At 66.4% G+C, this 15,111-nt stretch overlaps 2 protein-coding genes across 4 annotated transcripts; one reads left to right on the top strand and one right to left on the bottom strand.

Moving 5' to 3' along the window:
• Window positions 1–8,065: 8,065 nt before the first annotated feature.
• EIF4E1B (eukaryotic translation initiation factor 4E family member 1B) lies at window positions 8,066–9,516 on the bottom strand (the record flags this gene model as incomplete). Its single annotated transcript, XM_082006460.1, has 7 exons — window positions 8,066–8,180; window positions 8,301–8,440; window positions 8,556–8,669; window positions 8,855–8,918; window positions 9,040–9,135; window positions 9,246–9,331; window positions 9,499–9,516. 7 exons carry the CDS (start codon window positions 9,514–9,516, stop codon window positions 8,066–8,068), a joined length of 633 nt encoding a protein of 210 aa, XP_081862586.1.
• Window positions 9,517–10,473: 957 nt separating this feature from the next.
• On the top strand, window positions 10,474–13,810 carry SNCB (synuclein beta; the record flags this gene model as incomplete). 3 transcript variants are annotated; one of them, XM_082006306.1, is made up of 5 exons in its annotated part: window positions 10,474–10,651; window positions 12,110–12,148; window positions 12,495–12,613; window positions 13,453–13,542; window positions 13,778–13,810. In XM_082006306.1, the coding sequence occupies exons 1-5, from the start codon at window positions 10,531–10,533 to the stop codon at window positions 13,808–13,810; spliced, it is 402 nt and encodes a 133-aa protein (XP_081862432.1). In that variant the 5' UTR covers window positions 10,474–10,530. The 3 variants fall into 3 exon arrangements, with proteins under 3 accessions (XP_081862432.1, XP_081862434.1, XP_081862433.1); XM_082006308.1 differs by lacking the exon at window positions 13,453–13,542; XM_082006307.1 differs by lacking the exon at window positions 12,110–12,148.
• Between the last annotated feature and the right edge of the window lie 1,301 nt (window positions 13,811–15,111).

Consider the following 15,111-nt stretch of genomic DNA (forward strand, 5'->3'; position numbering starts at 1 on the left):
CCGGGGGGGCTGCCATGGGAACCGGAGTGAGCTCCCCTGCAGTGCTGGGACCCCCCTGCCCAGGCTCCCATGGTGGCCGGACCCTCTGGTCAGGAGCCCAGGCAGGGCAAGGATGGGGCATCTGGTGCAGATGGCACCCATGCCCCCAGGGCACCCAGCACAGTGCCACCCTGGGGCAGCATGGCGGGGACAGGGTCGGGGCCCCTGGCATGGCACCAGCCCCATCTGCTCCTTGTGCCGCTCTCCCGGGACAACTTCCAGCTCTCCCTCCTCGTGCTGCACCAGAGGTCCCAGCAACAACACTCCCACTGCCCAGGTGCCCACCGCACCCAGCCTGCCCCGCCGCCCACCCGGGGGTGCCAAGGGTGCCCCATTCGGCCCTGGCTTCGCCCAGTTCCCTCGCTGTGTGCTCAGGATGCACGGTACCAGGCAGGTGCCATGCCAAGGCCACGTGCCATCACCCTGCATGTCCCTCCTGCGCTGCAGGCCGGCATGGCTGGGCCGTCAGTTTGGAAGCGACAGGGCGCGCTGATGAGTTAATAGACTCTAATTAATACAGATTGGGGAGATCACTTTCAATTCTGCTCCCTCTTCCTCTTGCCGAGGAGGAGCTGAGGGGGGCTGAGCTGGATTCTGCTCCACAGCCACTGGAGCCCAGAGCCTGGAGCCCCTCTGCCACCAGTGCTATGCCAGCCCAGCCCGTGCCCATGGGGACATCTGGGACCCCTGACCACCCACTGGGGTGACATGAGGGGTCTCAGTGTGTGGGGAGCTGCAGGACTTGGGGGCTTCAATGAGGGGAGCGTGGTGCCTGGCCCAGTGCCCCCAGCGTGGCATGCTCAGCACTTGGGTGTCCTGCCACCACCGCAGCCCCAGGGGTACTGGAACCGCTGGCCCCACCGGGTGCTGTAAATGGATTATTACTCAGAGTAATTAAGATGGAATTAAAAATTAATTCTCTTCTCCAGCGCACCGTGGTCATGGCTCAGCCACTTGCTGCAGCAGTTGTGCCAGGGTTTTCTCCTGAAATAAATTGGGCTGGGGTGGAGGTGGATGGAGGGCATCACGTGGTGGGTGGCAGTACCTGGGCTGCCCGGGCTGTGGCTGCCACCTCCCTGGGATGCCGCCACCCTGGCACCGCTCCCCCCTCACCACATGCCCCAGGTGCCGTGGCTGGCCGGGCCAACCGAGGCAAAGCAGCTGCCACCCATCACCAGGTCTGGCCGAGCCCCTGCCTGTGCCATGGCCAACCTCCTGCCCAGCCCCGGCAGCCACGGGCAAGGCCAGCCCCGAGATTTTCTAAACTCCCATCAAATATTTAAATAGGTATTCGAGCTCATGTATAATGGATCGCCTTTGCACTGCCTCCCCATCCATTTGTGGTATTTAAGGAAGTCGAATATTAAACACCATTGTATTAGCAAAACTGCCATCTGCCTAATTGAGTTACAAACGGGGAAGGTGCTGACGAATAAACAATGCATAATGTATGGCCCTGCAAGCCGGGTGCGGCTGGGACCCTGGCGCTGGGTGGGGTCCGGGCTTTGCAGGGCGCTGGGGGCTGGGAGGGTGCCCCAGTGGGGAGCGGGCACTGGCGCTGCTGGTGTCAACGGCAGAGCTGAGGGTGCAAAGAACGTGTGCCACGCAAGGAACGTGTCCCATGCATGGCATGGCACAGCACGGCATGGCACAGCACAGCATAGGAAGGCATGGCACGGCGTGGGACATCCCAGGCCTCATCCTGCACAGGGATACTCAGAAATGGAGCCAGGAGCCTGAGAACAACCCCCGCCACACAAGGAACAGAAAGATTATGAAAATGAAAAGTAAATAAATATGGATGTTGAGGACCTAATTCTGATAAGAGGATTTTCAAAATTAGCCATTTGCAAGAGTAGATTAACAGCGCACGGCGCCGGGGGCGGGAAGGGCTCCATTAAGACATGCAGCAAAGCCCATCCCGGCACAGCTCGCTCCTTGCAGCCCCCAGCACCCGCAGAGCCACTCCCCGCTTTTTAAGGAGATGGATTTTCTCTGCCGTGGGAGAAGAGGGGGTGGCTGGAGGGGCTGGGGCACAGTGCAGTGCCACCCTGCACACACGTGTCCTGCAGACAAGGTGTCACAGCGCCAGGACCTCACCAGAGAAGCAGCAGTGGCCAGAGGCACTGGTGTGCTGGCGCCTGCGCCTGGGCAGACAGGAGGGCGAGCACGGCGGTGTTGTGCAGCCTGGGGTCCCCAAAGACCGGTGTGCGGTGCCTGCGCCTGTAGCAGCGTGGGGCTGGGACGGGGGGAGTGGGGCCAGCAGGTAGCGAAGCTGCTGGCTTTTGCACCCTGTGGGTGCTTTGTGGCAGCCAGCGCAGCAGGTGCTCCCAGCCAGAGCTGGTGCTGATGCCCCTCTGGCAGCACTGTGGGTTCTGGGGTGGGTCTGGATGCCCCGGGGTGGGCAGGGGCAGGAGGCTGTTGGGGCTCGGAGAGGCTTTTTGCATCCTCTGGCTGGGATTTTCTATCCAGGCAGCCAAGCAGAAATCTCATTACAGCCAGGCACAAAGGCAGCGTCCCTGTCCCCGTCCCCGTCCCTGTGCCTGGCTGGGGGCTGGGGCAGGCTGGGGCAGGCATGGCTGCGAGCTGCGGGAGCATGTCCTGGACATAGGCATCCGGCAGGGCTGAAAGGGGCCGTGTGCTGTCCCCCAGCCCCCCCCAGCCCTGTGTGCCCCTCACCCCAGCCCAGGGCCTGCCAGACCCCTCCCCAGCCTGACACACAAAGCCCCACTCTGTAGCACACGTGGGTCCAGCATGGGTCTGAGGTGGGTGCCAGCTCGCACGGGGCCGCCAGACCATGTGTGGGGCAGGGGCTGTGAGCTCACAAGCAGGGCAGGGTGCAGGCAGCCCAGGCACCCTCGGTGCCCAGCGCTCCACAGCAGCAGCAGACAATTAATTAGCAGGGCGGTGGGAGAGCAGCCGGCGGAGGTGTGTGGGATCGATGGGTGCATCGACCGCCCGGGAAACACCAGCCCTCCCAGCCAGAGATGCGGCGCTGAGGTGGGTGGGCAGGGAGACACGCTGGGAGCTTGGCAGCCCCCCGGCTGGGTGAGGGCTGCAGCATCACCAGCCCCTTGCAAGGGGCACAGGGCCAGGAGGGAAAGCACAGGCACCACTGGCACTGCCCGCTGTGTGCCCTGTGCCCTGGCAGCCGCGGGGCTGGGGCTGCTCCCCCTGAGCTGGGAGAGCAGCCGGTCCCTGTGCCATGCCAGGAGGATGTGGGGGTGCTAATGGACACCCCCCTTTCCCAGCTGTTGGGGTGCATCTGTGTCGAGGGAGGTGCAGGCTGGTCCTTCCGAGCTGGTGGTGTCGGCTGGGGAAGCTGGGGCTGTGGGCAGAGGCTGCACCGTGCCTATGGTGGAGGGCCAGGACAGTGTCTTGTGGGGGGGGACAAGGCCCCGTGGGCACATGCCAACCGACCGGGGGGCACCCAGGCTGTGGCACAGGGCCAGCAGGGCAAACCCCAAGGCGATGGGGGGCACAGGGAAGAGTGGTGGGGACAGCTCTGCCTGCAAGTGGGGCACTGCGGGCAGCCTTTCACAGCACCGTGCCGCAGCCATGCCTGCAGGTCTGATGCCTGCAGGTCTATGGCCACACGGCTCCTGTCTCTGTCCCCGTCCCCATCCCACCCGCTCCCCCAGACCCCCCTCACCCCCCCCCCCTCACCCGCCCCCCCCCCCCCCCCCCCCCGCCTGCCTCTGCCAAGCTGGAAGTGCCAGCCCGTCCCTGCGGGGAAGGAGAGTGCTCAGCCGTGTTGCAGGAGCCTGGCTGCCACTGTCATGCAGATGAGAAGTGACAGCGAGGGACCCTTCTCAGGTACAGGCTCCCTGCGGCACAGGGCAGGAGATGCTGTCCCCCTCTCCCCCGCCTCTGCTGCTGGCACTGGGGACAGCCTTGCAGGCACTTAACCCCTTCCCCTCCGTGCAGAACCCGCTGTGCCAACTCCGCCGCGCAAGTCCCCACCCTGTGCAAACCCAGGGTGGGTGGGCAGAGCCAGCACTGCCATGCCTGCCAGCCCCATGCTGCAGGGGCAGCAGGCAGGGAGCAGGATGGGGCAGGCAGAGCCTGAGGCCAGGAGCAAGACCCATAGGTGCAGCCCCTCTGCTGCGCCCTGCTGTGTCCTGCCATGCAGGAGCCCAAGTGTGGAGGCGTCCGTGGGCCCCTTGCCTCCCGCTTCTCCCGCACCGGCTGCTGTCTCCAGGGACGTTGTCATGGGAACGGTGCGCTGTAGGTACCCCTCACCCTGGATACCCCTCCTCGCATGCCATGGTGCTCATGGGTGGAGGGTAAGCTCAGCCTGCACCCTGGGCAGGGCCAGCAGGGTGGGCAGAGAGGGCATAGGGCACCTTGTGGGGGCCTGTCCCCTCAGGGATGCTCAGGAGATGCTGGGGGTACCCCAGGGCTGGAGGGCCCCTCTGTGCCCATGTCTCCCCTGCCAGGGCCCAGAGCAGCCCTGTGGCTCCTGGGCAGGTGACAGGGCAGGGAGGTGGGCGCAGGCACCACAGAAACAGCGTGGCACAGCCCCAGTGCCGGCAACTGCGCTGCCTGCCCACTCCCACCGTGAGCCAGGGCTGCCTGCTCTTCCCCGGCCCACGTGTCACAGAGCCAGCAACTCCTTCCCCAGTTACTTTGGGGGATTTTAACCCTGCAGCACGCACTGGTCGCAGCAGGATGAGTGCCTGCACCCAGCCTGGCACAGAGTACGTGCCAGGGGCAGGATCTGTCCTCGCTGTCGGAGCCATCAGAGCCGGCGCAGGGAGAGACCAGGCTGGCAGCCTGCCGAGCCGAGGTGCAGACCGGCAGCGCCCGGCCCTGGCTACATGCCAGCTGCCAGCAAGGTGACCCTGGGCGGGCTCCCAGCACCACCAACCTGAGCTGTCTGCCCGGAAAGGGGGACACAGGTCCCTATGCCTGTGTCAGCCCAGCACCATGCTGCTGTCCTCATCCCTGCTGTGCCCCATAGCAACCCTGGCCCGACATCCCCATACTAGCTGTGCCCTATGGGTCCCTTAACCTGCACCCCCCATCCCCACTGGACCCCACAGCATCCTGATCCTCCTGCCTCACTGCACCCCATGGCTCCCCTGGTGCCCCTATCCCTGTCCTCGCTGGCCCCCATGGCTCCAGTGCCCCCCGCCCCCACCTGCAGTCCTGCTGCATGCCTGCTGCCATCTGCCTCTCTCTTTTGATTAGTATTAATTTTTAATTATGATTATTGACAGGGCTGCCAGCTCGGCTGCCAGCTGGGACAGCTGCCCAGCATGAGACAGACTGGGGGCAGCCCGGGCACTGCTATGCTCACTAGGTGGCTGCCGGCCGCCGCTGCGGCCACCCAGGGTGTCCCTGAGTGCCCCCCACCTCTCAGCACCCTCTTTCCTCCAGGCAGGGACCCTGGGGTGCAGGAGTTGAGGATGGAGGCCATCATGACTCCAAAGGGTGGCCTCCAGGAGGGCACTGCCAGCCCCCTGTCCCTGGCCCAGCTGTGGGGCTGCTGGGAGCCCATAAAGCCATGGAGATAAATGGCCCCTATTACTTTTCCAATCAAATGAAATCCCCCCGCGGCTGCACGCAAATGGCAGCGAACCGCGGCAGCGCATGGCAGCCTCTGCCACCATCCCCCCGGCAACCTTGGCCTCCGGGTGTGGCAGGGTGCAGGACACCCCATGAGCACAGCCCCCTTGCTGTGCCCATTGTGGGGGTGACGGGACAGGTACAGTGTGCCAGCATGGCGGGGAGCTCAGCCCCAGAGCCAGGTTGGGGGGCTGTATCAGGCAGATGAGTGGGTTGAAGGGGCAGAGGGACAGGCAACCCCCAGCTGTCACCCACTTCATGCTGCAGCTGCTGGGGGGCACAAACAGTGGCCACACAGTGCCTTGGACGGTGGGCTCAGCACCCTCGTGCTTCCACCTCCCCTCCAGCTTCAGGCCTGCCAGCCCCACCACCTGTGCCCCACGCGTGGCTCCTGCCTGCCTCTCACCCGGGGGGGTGGGGGTGGCCTGGGGCAGCTCTACCACCCCACTGCAGGCAGGGCTGCGCGAGGTACCCCACTGCAGGCAGGGCAGGCTGCCAGCCCTGCCGGAGCTGGCCAAGGCCGGGCGAGCGGCTCCACCGCGTGGCGAGGAGCCGGCAGTGCAGGCAGCAGCCGGGCTGCCCGCCCGGCGGCACACACTGCCCATGAGGACCGACCCCAGGCAGGGCAGTCGGCAGCCCCCAGCCGAGGCAGGCAGCCCCTATGCCCGGGTCCCCTCTCCAGGACCTCCCGCCTCTCCTGCCTGCAGGCAACCCAGGCTCGGGGGTACCAGCCCCCCCCCCCCCCGACTACTGTTTCCCCCTCCCTGCCTGGCCCTGCTGCTGGCCATGGGGCCAGCATGGCCCACAGCACCACCACCTTGGTTGCCCTACAGGGGAGGGCAGCAAGGTCCTGTCCCCCTTGTACCTGCACACAGGTACAAGGGCCGGCAGGGACACGCTGCATGCCGGGGACGGGCTCCCACCTCCCCTCCCCGGCAGCATCTCTCGCACCCCTGTGCCTGGCACAGGGGGCAATGGGGGGTGGTGAAGGGCAGGCAGGCTGCAGGCAGCACCCCGGCACAGCTGCCCCAGGGGAGCTGTCAGGCTGGTGGCCCTGGAGAAGGGCAGCTGAGGCCCAGGGCCAAGCTCTGTGCAGCCACGGCAGTGGCCCAGGGCAGGGCTCAGCACGTGCCAGCAAACCCCGCAGGGTTGCACTGCTGGCAGCCAAGGGCCCAGGGTGCCACGGCAGAGCTGTGGCTGGACATGCCTCAACCCACTGCAATAGCAGAGACGTTGTCAAGGCTCTGTCCTTCTGCAGGACCAGCTCTCGGCTGACTCCAGGCGCAGCGAGCAGCCCCAGCTGCAGGCAGGGCAGCACTGAGCCAGCATGGGCACCACACAGCAGTGCGGGACAAGTGGCCCTGGCTCTGGGCTCCCAGGGAGATGCAGGTGGGCTGGACGTGCTGTCTTGGGCAGGCTACAGCCCTGGGCTGAGCTGGAGCTGCCTGGGGGCTTCTGGAGGGGATGGAGGAGGCTCCTCCCGGAGAAGAGCTGCAGTGAGGCCAGAAGTACAGGCAGCATTGTCAGGAGGTGAGCAGGCAGCTCTACCTCAAGAGCCTGAATAGGCGGGGTGGGGAGGGGAAGGACAGACTCAATCAAAAACACAAATAAGAGGTCAGAGCATGGGCTGGGCTAGAGCAGGTGGGGGACTAAGGGAGCCCCCTCTGCAGCCAGGGCTGGGACAGCCAGAAGGGACAGCAGAGGACATGGGCCATGGAAAGGAGGAGCCAGCAAATGCCCAGGGCTGAATGGACTGGGGCTGTGAACCTGCAGGTTTGGCACCAATAAACCCTTGGGAAGCAAATAAGCTTCATTGCAGCTGTGCTGCAGGTACCCATGGGAGGGGGTGTGAGCAAACAGCTTGAGGTGGGCAGCATGGGGACGATGCTGTGCCGCAGCCCCAGTGCCGACCCTGCGGGGATGCTGGGCAGTCCTCAGCTGGGGAGCTGGTCTTCCCGAGAAGGCAGAGTTGTGTCCCACTGATGTGCAGGGGCTTGGGAGAGATGGGGACCAACTCCCCAGGCTTGGGAGACCCAGAGGGTGCTGGTACCCCCTCCCACACCCAGGCTCGCAGGGCAGTGAGCTGTGCCCATGCCTTGGCCAGGGGAGGACAGAGCCCAGCATCCTCCTGGGGACTATCCAGGGTCCCCTGGAACAGAGGGACACCCCCAAAGCCCCAGGGAGACGGGCACTGGTCCCAGGCACTGGGGGAGGCAAGGACTCACACACAGTGCCCAAAGCCCACAGTGAGGCCCGGGTGATGCCAGCTCTGTGCTCACCCAGTTGGCAGGTACAAGATACAGCAACACATTGTCCCCCTCCCAGAAGAGCCCCCCCAAGCATGAGACACCCCAGGGTTTCAGAGCCCTGGACACACGGACTGTGCTCAGCTGCAGACATTCATTGTGGGATGGGACAGGGGGACCCCGCGGGCAGCGCCCCACTCCCCCTGCAGTCACACCACAAACTTGGTCTTGGTGAGGGAGCCGCTCTTGGTGGCCGTGTCTGCGTGGGCCTGGTACCCGATGGCCACCTTCTGCGACAGGCCCAGGTGCTCCTTGTAGACACGCCTGGAGGAAGGAAGGGACTGCGTGAACGGGGCAGCATCGCTTCTCCCACTGGCTCCCTGCCCAGGGACCCCATTCCCCCCAAACCTGGCCCCAAAGAGCCCCCTGCCAAAGCTTCATTACCCGATGTGGGTGACCCCTTCCCGGTTCTCCGCTTCCCGGGTCCAGATGGCGATCTTGTCCCCCTTGGCGCGGATGTTGATGACGGCACCGCACACCTCATCGCTGTACTCGTCAAACATCTCCCCGATGAGGCACAGCAGCTGCCGGAAGGAGAAGGGCAGCCCGGGACATTCCCCGCTGGGGCTCAGTGCTGTGGCAGGTGAAAAACACCACTGCCAGGACCCTGAAGGCCCACCCGCGGCAGGCCGCACTCACCGTCTCCAGCCAGAAACGGTCCAGCTCAGTGTGCCGCTGCTGCTTCGCCAGGGTGATGAGCCAGCGCCCGCCACGCTTGTTCTGGCTGTCCTCCCACATGGGCTCGATGCCATCCTGGGGACAGGCCAGGGGATGGTCAGGGGCACCAAACACCCGGCCAGAGCCAGCTTGGGGAGCTGCAAGCACCCAGCCAGGCTTCCCCTCCTGCTCTATGGCCAGGGCACCCTGCCAGCCCCACTGGCACCCAGTGTGCCCCCATAATGCTGGGTGCTGCAGGGGACTCTGAGGAGGTGTCACACCTTGAAGAGGGAGTAGTCACAGCCAGAGGTGAGCTTGCTGGCGAGCTGGATGTGGCTGTACAGCCTGCACCGGGCAGAGACAAGCAGCAGGTGAGAAGAGTTGCCCCAGGGACACCCAGCACCCTCCTCTGGCCCAGACCTCCCCCCACCAGGGCCTCTTCACTGCCCCACCATGGGACACTCACGCCCAGAAGTCCTCCACAGTGCTGAACTTGGTGACGAGGCGCAGGTTTGCCTGCCACATCTTGCTCTTATCATTCTTAAAGAACCACAGTGCCCACCTGGGGACAGAGGGGAGATGGGAGGGCTCAGCCATGCTGGAGCCCACCTCCAGCCCCAGCACCCCCCTCCCAGTGCTGGGAGAGGCTGCCCATGACTGGGCCCCCCATACCTGTTCTGCAACGGGTGCTTGCCCAGACTCTCTGCCAGGAGCAGCTCTTGCTGCTGAGCCCTCCGCCGCCGCTCCTCTTGCCTCCGCTGGGGAAGGAGGGACAGCCTCAAGGAGCCCCTCAGCCACCCCAGGGAGCCTGTGACCCCTCAGCCACCCGCACAGCATGACATGGATCCCACAGCCGGGAACCCAAAGGGGATAGCAGGGCTGCCTGGGCTCAGCTGCCAGGCCCAGCCCAAGGAACAGCACTCACCTGCTCCCCTGTAGCCATCCTGCCCAGCCTAGGCTCCCCAGCCTGGGCTCTTAAGTGCCCACAGGCAGGTGGGATGAGGCAGCATCCCAGCTGTGGTTGATGGGGCGGGAGGGCAGTGTGTTGGGGGGGGTGCCCTTCTGGGGAGCAGGGAGGTGAGGGGGATCCCCCCCCTCTGGCAGGGGGTCAGGGTGGAATGGGATCAGGATAGGGGGGTGGGATGGGGTAAGGTGGGGACAGTGTGGGTAGGGATCAAGATGGTGTGGTACGGGGCAGGGCAGGATGGTACGCATGTAGGGCGGGATAGTGTCGGGATGGGGGTGGGGATGGGATGAGAACATGGGATGGGATGGAGCAGGGATGGGATCAGAACTGGATGGTGTGGAGACAGGGTGGGATGGGAATGGGGTGGGATGAGGTGGGAAGAGGACATGATGAGGAGGGGATGGGATCAGGATGGGACAGGGGACGGGAATGGTGTGGGGTCAGGGTAGAACGTGGAGGGAGTGGGACAGGACAGGATGGGGACAGCCTGTAGCGGGGAGGGGATGGGGTCCGGATCGGGAGGGGATGGGACAGGGAGGGGACGGGACGCGGTGGGGACCAGGACAGGCTCGCCGGGGGGCAGCGCGGGATGGGAGCGGGCCGGCTGGGGATGCGGAGAAGGTGCGGCGTGATGGGCCCGTCCCGGGGGGGCCAGGCCGTGCGGCAAATGGCCGGGGCGCAGCTGCCGTGCGGGGCGGGGGCGGCCGGGCGCGGCTCCGCAGGGCCGGGCGCGGCTCAGCCCGGCGCCGTCCCCCCCGCGCAGCGCGGCGCGGCCCCGGCACCGCCGCACCGAGCCCGCCCGCCGCAGCCCGGCCCGGCCCGGCCCGGCCCGGCCCTGCCAGTCCCCGCCGCCAGCGAGCCAGGTCGGGGGGCGGCGGGGGCGCGCAGGAATGCGCGGGGGCGCGCGGGGGTGCGCGGGGATGCGCGGGGATGCGCGGGAGCGGGGCCGGGGCGGGGTGAAGCCGTGCGGCCTCTCCCCGCAGAGCCGCCATGGAGGTGTTCATGAAGGGCTTGTCCAAGGCCAAGGAGGGGGTGGTCGCTGCCGCCGAGAAGACCAAGCAGGGGGTCGCCGAGGCCGCCGAGAAGACCAAGGAGGGGGTCCTCTATGTCGGTAAGGGCCTGCCTGCCCCCTGCCAGCCCCCCGGCTTAGCGCTGCCCGTCCCCCGCATGCCCCTGCCGGCCCCCTCTGCCTGCCCTTGCCTGCTCCTGCGTTTGCCCTTGCGCTCTCCTGCCCACTCCGCGCCGTCCCCAGCTGTCCCCGGCCCCGCTCTCCGCTCCCCGCCTGCCCCTGCTCCGCCACGGCCGCCCCGCCGGCGGGGTGCTCCGAGGGCAGAGGGCCGGTGCCCGCAGTACCCTGCCCACCCCCTGCCCGCAGGGCACGTGCAGGCAGGAGGATGGGGCTCCGCGAGCAGGGCCCGGGGCTGGTCGCCAGGCTGCGGGGACGGGCCCCTCGGGACCGGCCCCCCGGCGGCTCCCGCGGATCTGAGCCCGAGGGCCCCGGGGCTCCTGGCCGAGGGGGCGCTGGGGCAGGAGTGCAGAGGGACCGTGATGGAGGTGGTGACCCCCGTGCTGTGTTGTGCCCGGCTCGAATCAGGGGGGCTGGGGACATGTTTGTCCCCCTCAGAGAGGCCATGTCCTGGAGCACATCCCACACCACAGCTCTGCTGGCATCCCCCCAGCACCCAGCTGGTGGCCAGGGGGTCCCTCCGCGCTGCCCCTTGTGGCCAGGGTCCATTCGGGGACAAGCCCTAGAAGACATCACTGGCAGGGAGGTAGCAGGTCCCGGGCAGGCTGCATGCCCGGCTGTGGTGGTGGGCTGCTCGGGGGGGGAGCTGAGGCTGCCCCTGCCTGCAGCAGGATGGAGGGCACGGGGCTGGGGATCCATCCCTTTCCGGAGGACATCAGCTCTGCAGGAGGGCTGAGGCCCTGGAACTGTTCCCCTGGGCAGTGGTGGGTGCCTGCCCCAGACCCCCACCCTGCCCAGGGGTGAGTGCCCTGGATTGGGGTCCAGCAGCTCAAGGAGCGTCCTGAGACCCCATCCTGCAGGAGCTGCCCAGCCCCTGCCAACCCCCCCCTCCATTGCAGACACCTCGCTCCCATCCCATAGAGTGTCCTGGCACCTGTGGGTGGTCTTGCTCTGCCTGAAGGGAGCCTGGCAGGGTCAGCATGGTCAGCAGCAGCACCCGGCCCCAGGCTGCTCTGGCTGTGGGGCTTCCCAGGCCATGTCGGCACCAGTTCTGGGTACGGATCCCAGCTCCCGCAGGAGGCTTTGCTCAGCGGCACGATTGGTGTTCACGCTGCCCAGCTGTGCGCTGGCATAGCGCTGGGCCCTGGGGTCTCTGTCTGGCATGGCACACGGCAGTGGCCCTGTGCTGCCCTGGCCCCGGCTCCTGCAGCGACTGGAGAAGCCTTGGGGGGAGCCAGGCGGGTGCTCGGCCCCCCAGCTGTCCTGGCGTGGCTGGGGTACGGGCAGGAGCTTGCAGAGCCCTGCCAGGGTCCTGGGCACAGCACGTGGTGGAGCCTGGCTGCTGGCCCCTCTAACCCCATCTCTGTCTCTTTCTACCCCCAGGGAGTAAAACCCAAGGCGTGGTGCAAGGCGTCACCTCAGGTATGGTCCCCTCCAGTCCCCTGCCGTGGTACCCCTCTGGCCCTGAGAGTGCATCCGCACTAGCGAGATCAGAGGCTAATTGAGGGACTGATGTCACCCGGCTAAAGCCTCTTATGTAACAGGGCCCGCAACGAAGGATTTGCGGCGGCTGCTCACACTCCCTGCCCAGCTGCAGAGCAGTGTCCCGATCCCCTCCCCGGCGCCTGGGGAAGGGAGGCGGGGAGGGCCTGATCCTGCTGAGCGACTCGCCACCAGCCCCTGGGTGGTGCGGGGCACGATGCCACAGCTGGGCACCCCTCCCTGGGCACAGGCTGGGGCACTGATGGGCACCCCACGGCTCTTGCAGTGGCTGAGAAAGCGAAGGAGCAGGCGTCCCAGCTGGGTGAAGCAGCCTTCTCGGGTGCTGGCAACATCGCGGCAGCCACCGGCCTGGTGAAGAAGGAGGAGTTCCCTGCAGACCTGAAGGTGAGACCCCCCGCGGCCACTGCCGTGCCCGCAGGGAGGCTGGCACATCCTCGGGCTCGGCAGGGAGCCCCTTGGCTGCTCCCCAGCCCCACAGGAGGGACCCCGAGGGGCCCCAGCTGCTCTGCCTGTGCCCGGGGCAGGCAGGCGTTGCTGCCCTGAGCGTGCCGGCTGCACGCGTGGCTGCTGCGGTCGTGTGTGTGCACGGGCTCCTGCATGGCAGCCTGCGATGTGGGGCTGGCGGCGCATCGCTCCAGTGGCTGCGAGGTGACCTGACAGCTGCGGGAGCGGAGGGGTGGGGAGGGGCAGCGGGTTCGAATCTCGCCACCCCCATGAGCTGTTGGCTTCCAGCTTAGCCCAAAATAGCATCAGCTGAAGAAATGAGGCCACCGCCGCCACCGCTGCTGCACGGGGGGATTGGCCGCCCCCCTTTCCTTCCTGCCAGCTGCTCTGCCAGCCCTGGGGAAGGGTTACCCAGCACTGCCCTCCCCTGCCAGGGACGCAGGGTGCTCCCGCAGCCCCGCTGGTGCCTGGAGCCTGCCAGGGCCCACACGGTGCCAGCACCCATCAGCTGCCGAGCCCGGCGCTGGGAGCGGTGTAGGGACCCGCACACCCAGGCCCGGCTCCCGTGGACTCCTGCCTGTCACCTCCCAGCTAGGTGGGCTGGTGTGTGCCCGGGGTGGCCCTGCCAGCCCGCCCTGCTGGGCCCCCCACATGGACCCCCCAGCATCCCGGGTGCGTTGCTGGTCTCTGCCAGGTCCCCCTGGTCTGGCAGGGGCAGGGAGGGTGGGTGCTGCATGGGGGGTTGTGTGCATGGGACTGACTCCCTGGTTCACCCCCAGCCGGAGGAGGTGGCCCAGGAGGCTGTTGAGGAGCCGCTGGTCGAGCCGCTGCTGGAGCCAGAGGGAGAGAATTACGAGGAGCCCCCGCAGGTGAAGGCATGGGGTAGCAGGGGGGCGCAGGGCACAGTGGAGGGCACGGGGTGCCAGCACTCAGCATGCTGGTGGCCATTGCGGTCAGGAGCAAAGCCTGGAGCCTGCCTGCTCCCAGTGCCCCCTGCATGCAGCCCTGCAGCCTTGTGGGCAGGCTGGCCTGGGGCTGGTGGGGGCAGGGGCTCCGTGCCCCATCTGAGCTCTCTCACTGTCTCTTTATTTCCCCACCCCACAGGAGGAGTACCAGGAATATGAGCCAGAGGCATAATGGACCCCCGTCCTTGCCTCTTCCACCAGCAGCACAACGAACCGCCGGTAGCCCCCTGCGCCTCCCTAGCCGGCCCCGGCCGGTGCTCGTGTGCCAGGGAGGAGCAGGGGTGCTCCTGCCCCGTTCGCTCACGAGTTCTTCCTCCAGTTCCGTTCCAAGGGACTGTGTCCGTGTCTCTGTACCATGTCTAGCAGTGAGAAAACCCACCATTTCCAAGCCCCCGAGCCCCGGCATGTACCTGAGCCGTGGGCGCTGCCCGCAGGGGCTGGTGTGCGTGCGTGCGTGTGTCCATGAAGCCCGGGTTTATTGCTCTGTATCCCTCCCAGCGCCATAAACCCCGGCTGTGTCCCAGCGTGTCTGTGTCTGTACAAAGCATGTTTACCTGCTTGCGGGCTGCTGTACATTTTGCTTGCACGCGTGTCCCTGTGGTTCTGCTCTGGTCATCGTGGAACTATTTTTTTTTAATCTCTCTCTCTCTCTCTCTATGGGTGGACGGGTCTTTTGCCTTTGTGAACCCTTGGCGCCCAGGCCCGCTCCCCAGCCTGCTGGGTGGTGACGGTGCCCGCGCCCCCCTGCCGAGGTCCTGTAGTGCCGATGCTGTGTTGTGACGTGGCATGGATATCCCCCCGCCCCCGTCGCTGGATGTGCAATACGAGGGCAGCTGCCAGTGACACAGCTGCCCCCGTGTCCGTGAATAAAGCCAACTCTTGTCTGTAGCCCCCTGGTCCTGGTTGTGGGTTCCCTGGGGAGAGGGGAGGCCCCGTGCTTTGGCGGCAGGGGTAGTTTTGGGAAGAAGAGTAAGAGGCTGGGGCAAACTAGCTGACCCCTTCTGGCTGGGGGAGTGGGCAGGATGGGGTTCTCAGCAGGACAGGATGCTTTCCTGTCTGCTTGCTGCTGTGTCGGCAGCAGGACACTGTGCCCTGGGCCTCCAGCTACGCTCTGGCTGAGGCCTGGGGTGCAGGCAGTGTCCCCGTGCCACCTGCCTGGGTGCTGGCCGTAGTGCTTTGCGTCTGCAGGTGAATGCAGGGGGCCTTTTGAAGCTGAGGACCCCGAGCCAGGACAACGCCAGATACAGTCCTGGGCTCGAGTACTGTTTCCCTCCTAGGAGACGCTGGCTGTGCTAGCAGAGGGGGTTCAGGTGCTGGGCACAGGCTTCCCCCAGTCCTCCCTGCAGCAGGATGTGCTGCTGTTTGCAAGGCACCTCTGAAGAGGTGCACCCTGATCTTGTGCTAGAAGCTCAGAGCAAAGGGGAGCCTCTCCTCTTTGTCCCGACCATCCTACGTGACCCTGCTCCTCTCAGG

This window comes from Phaethon aethereus (genome assembly GCF_964289735.1).
Source record: "Phaethon aethereus genome assembly, chromosome: 14".
Taxonomy (NCBI): Eukaryota; Metazoa; Chordata; class Aves; order Phaethontiformes; family Phaethontidae; genus Phaethon; species Phaethon aethereus.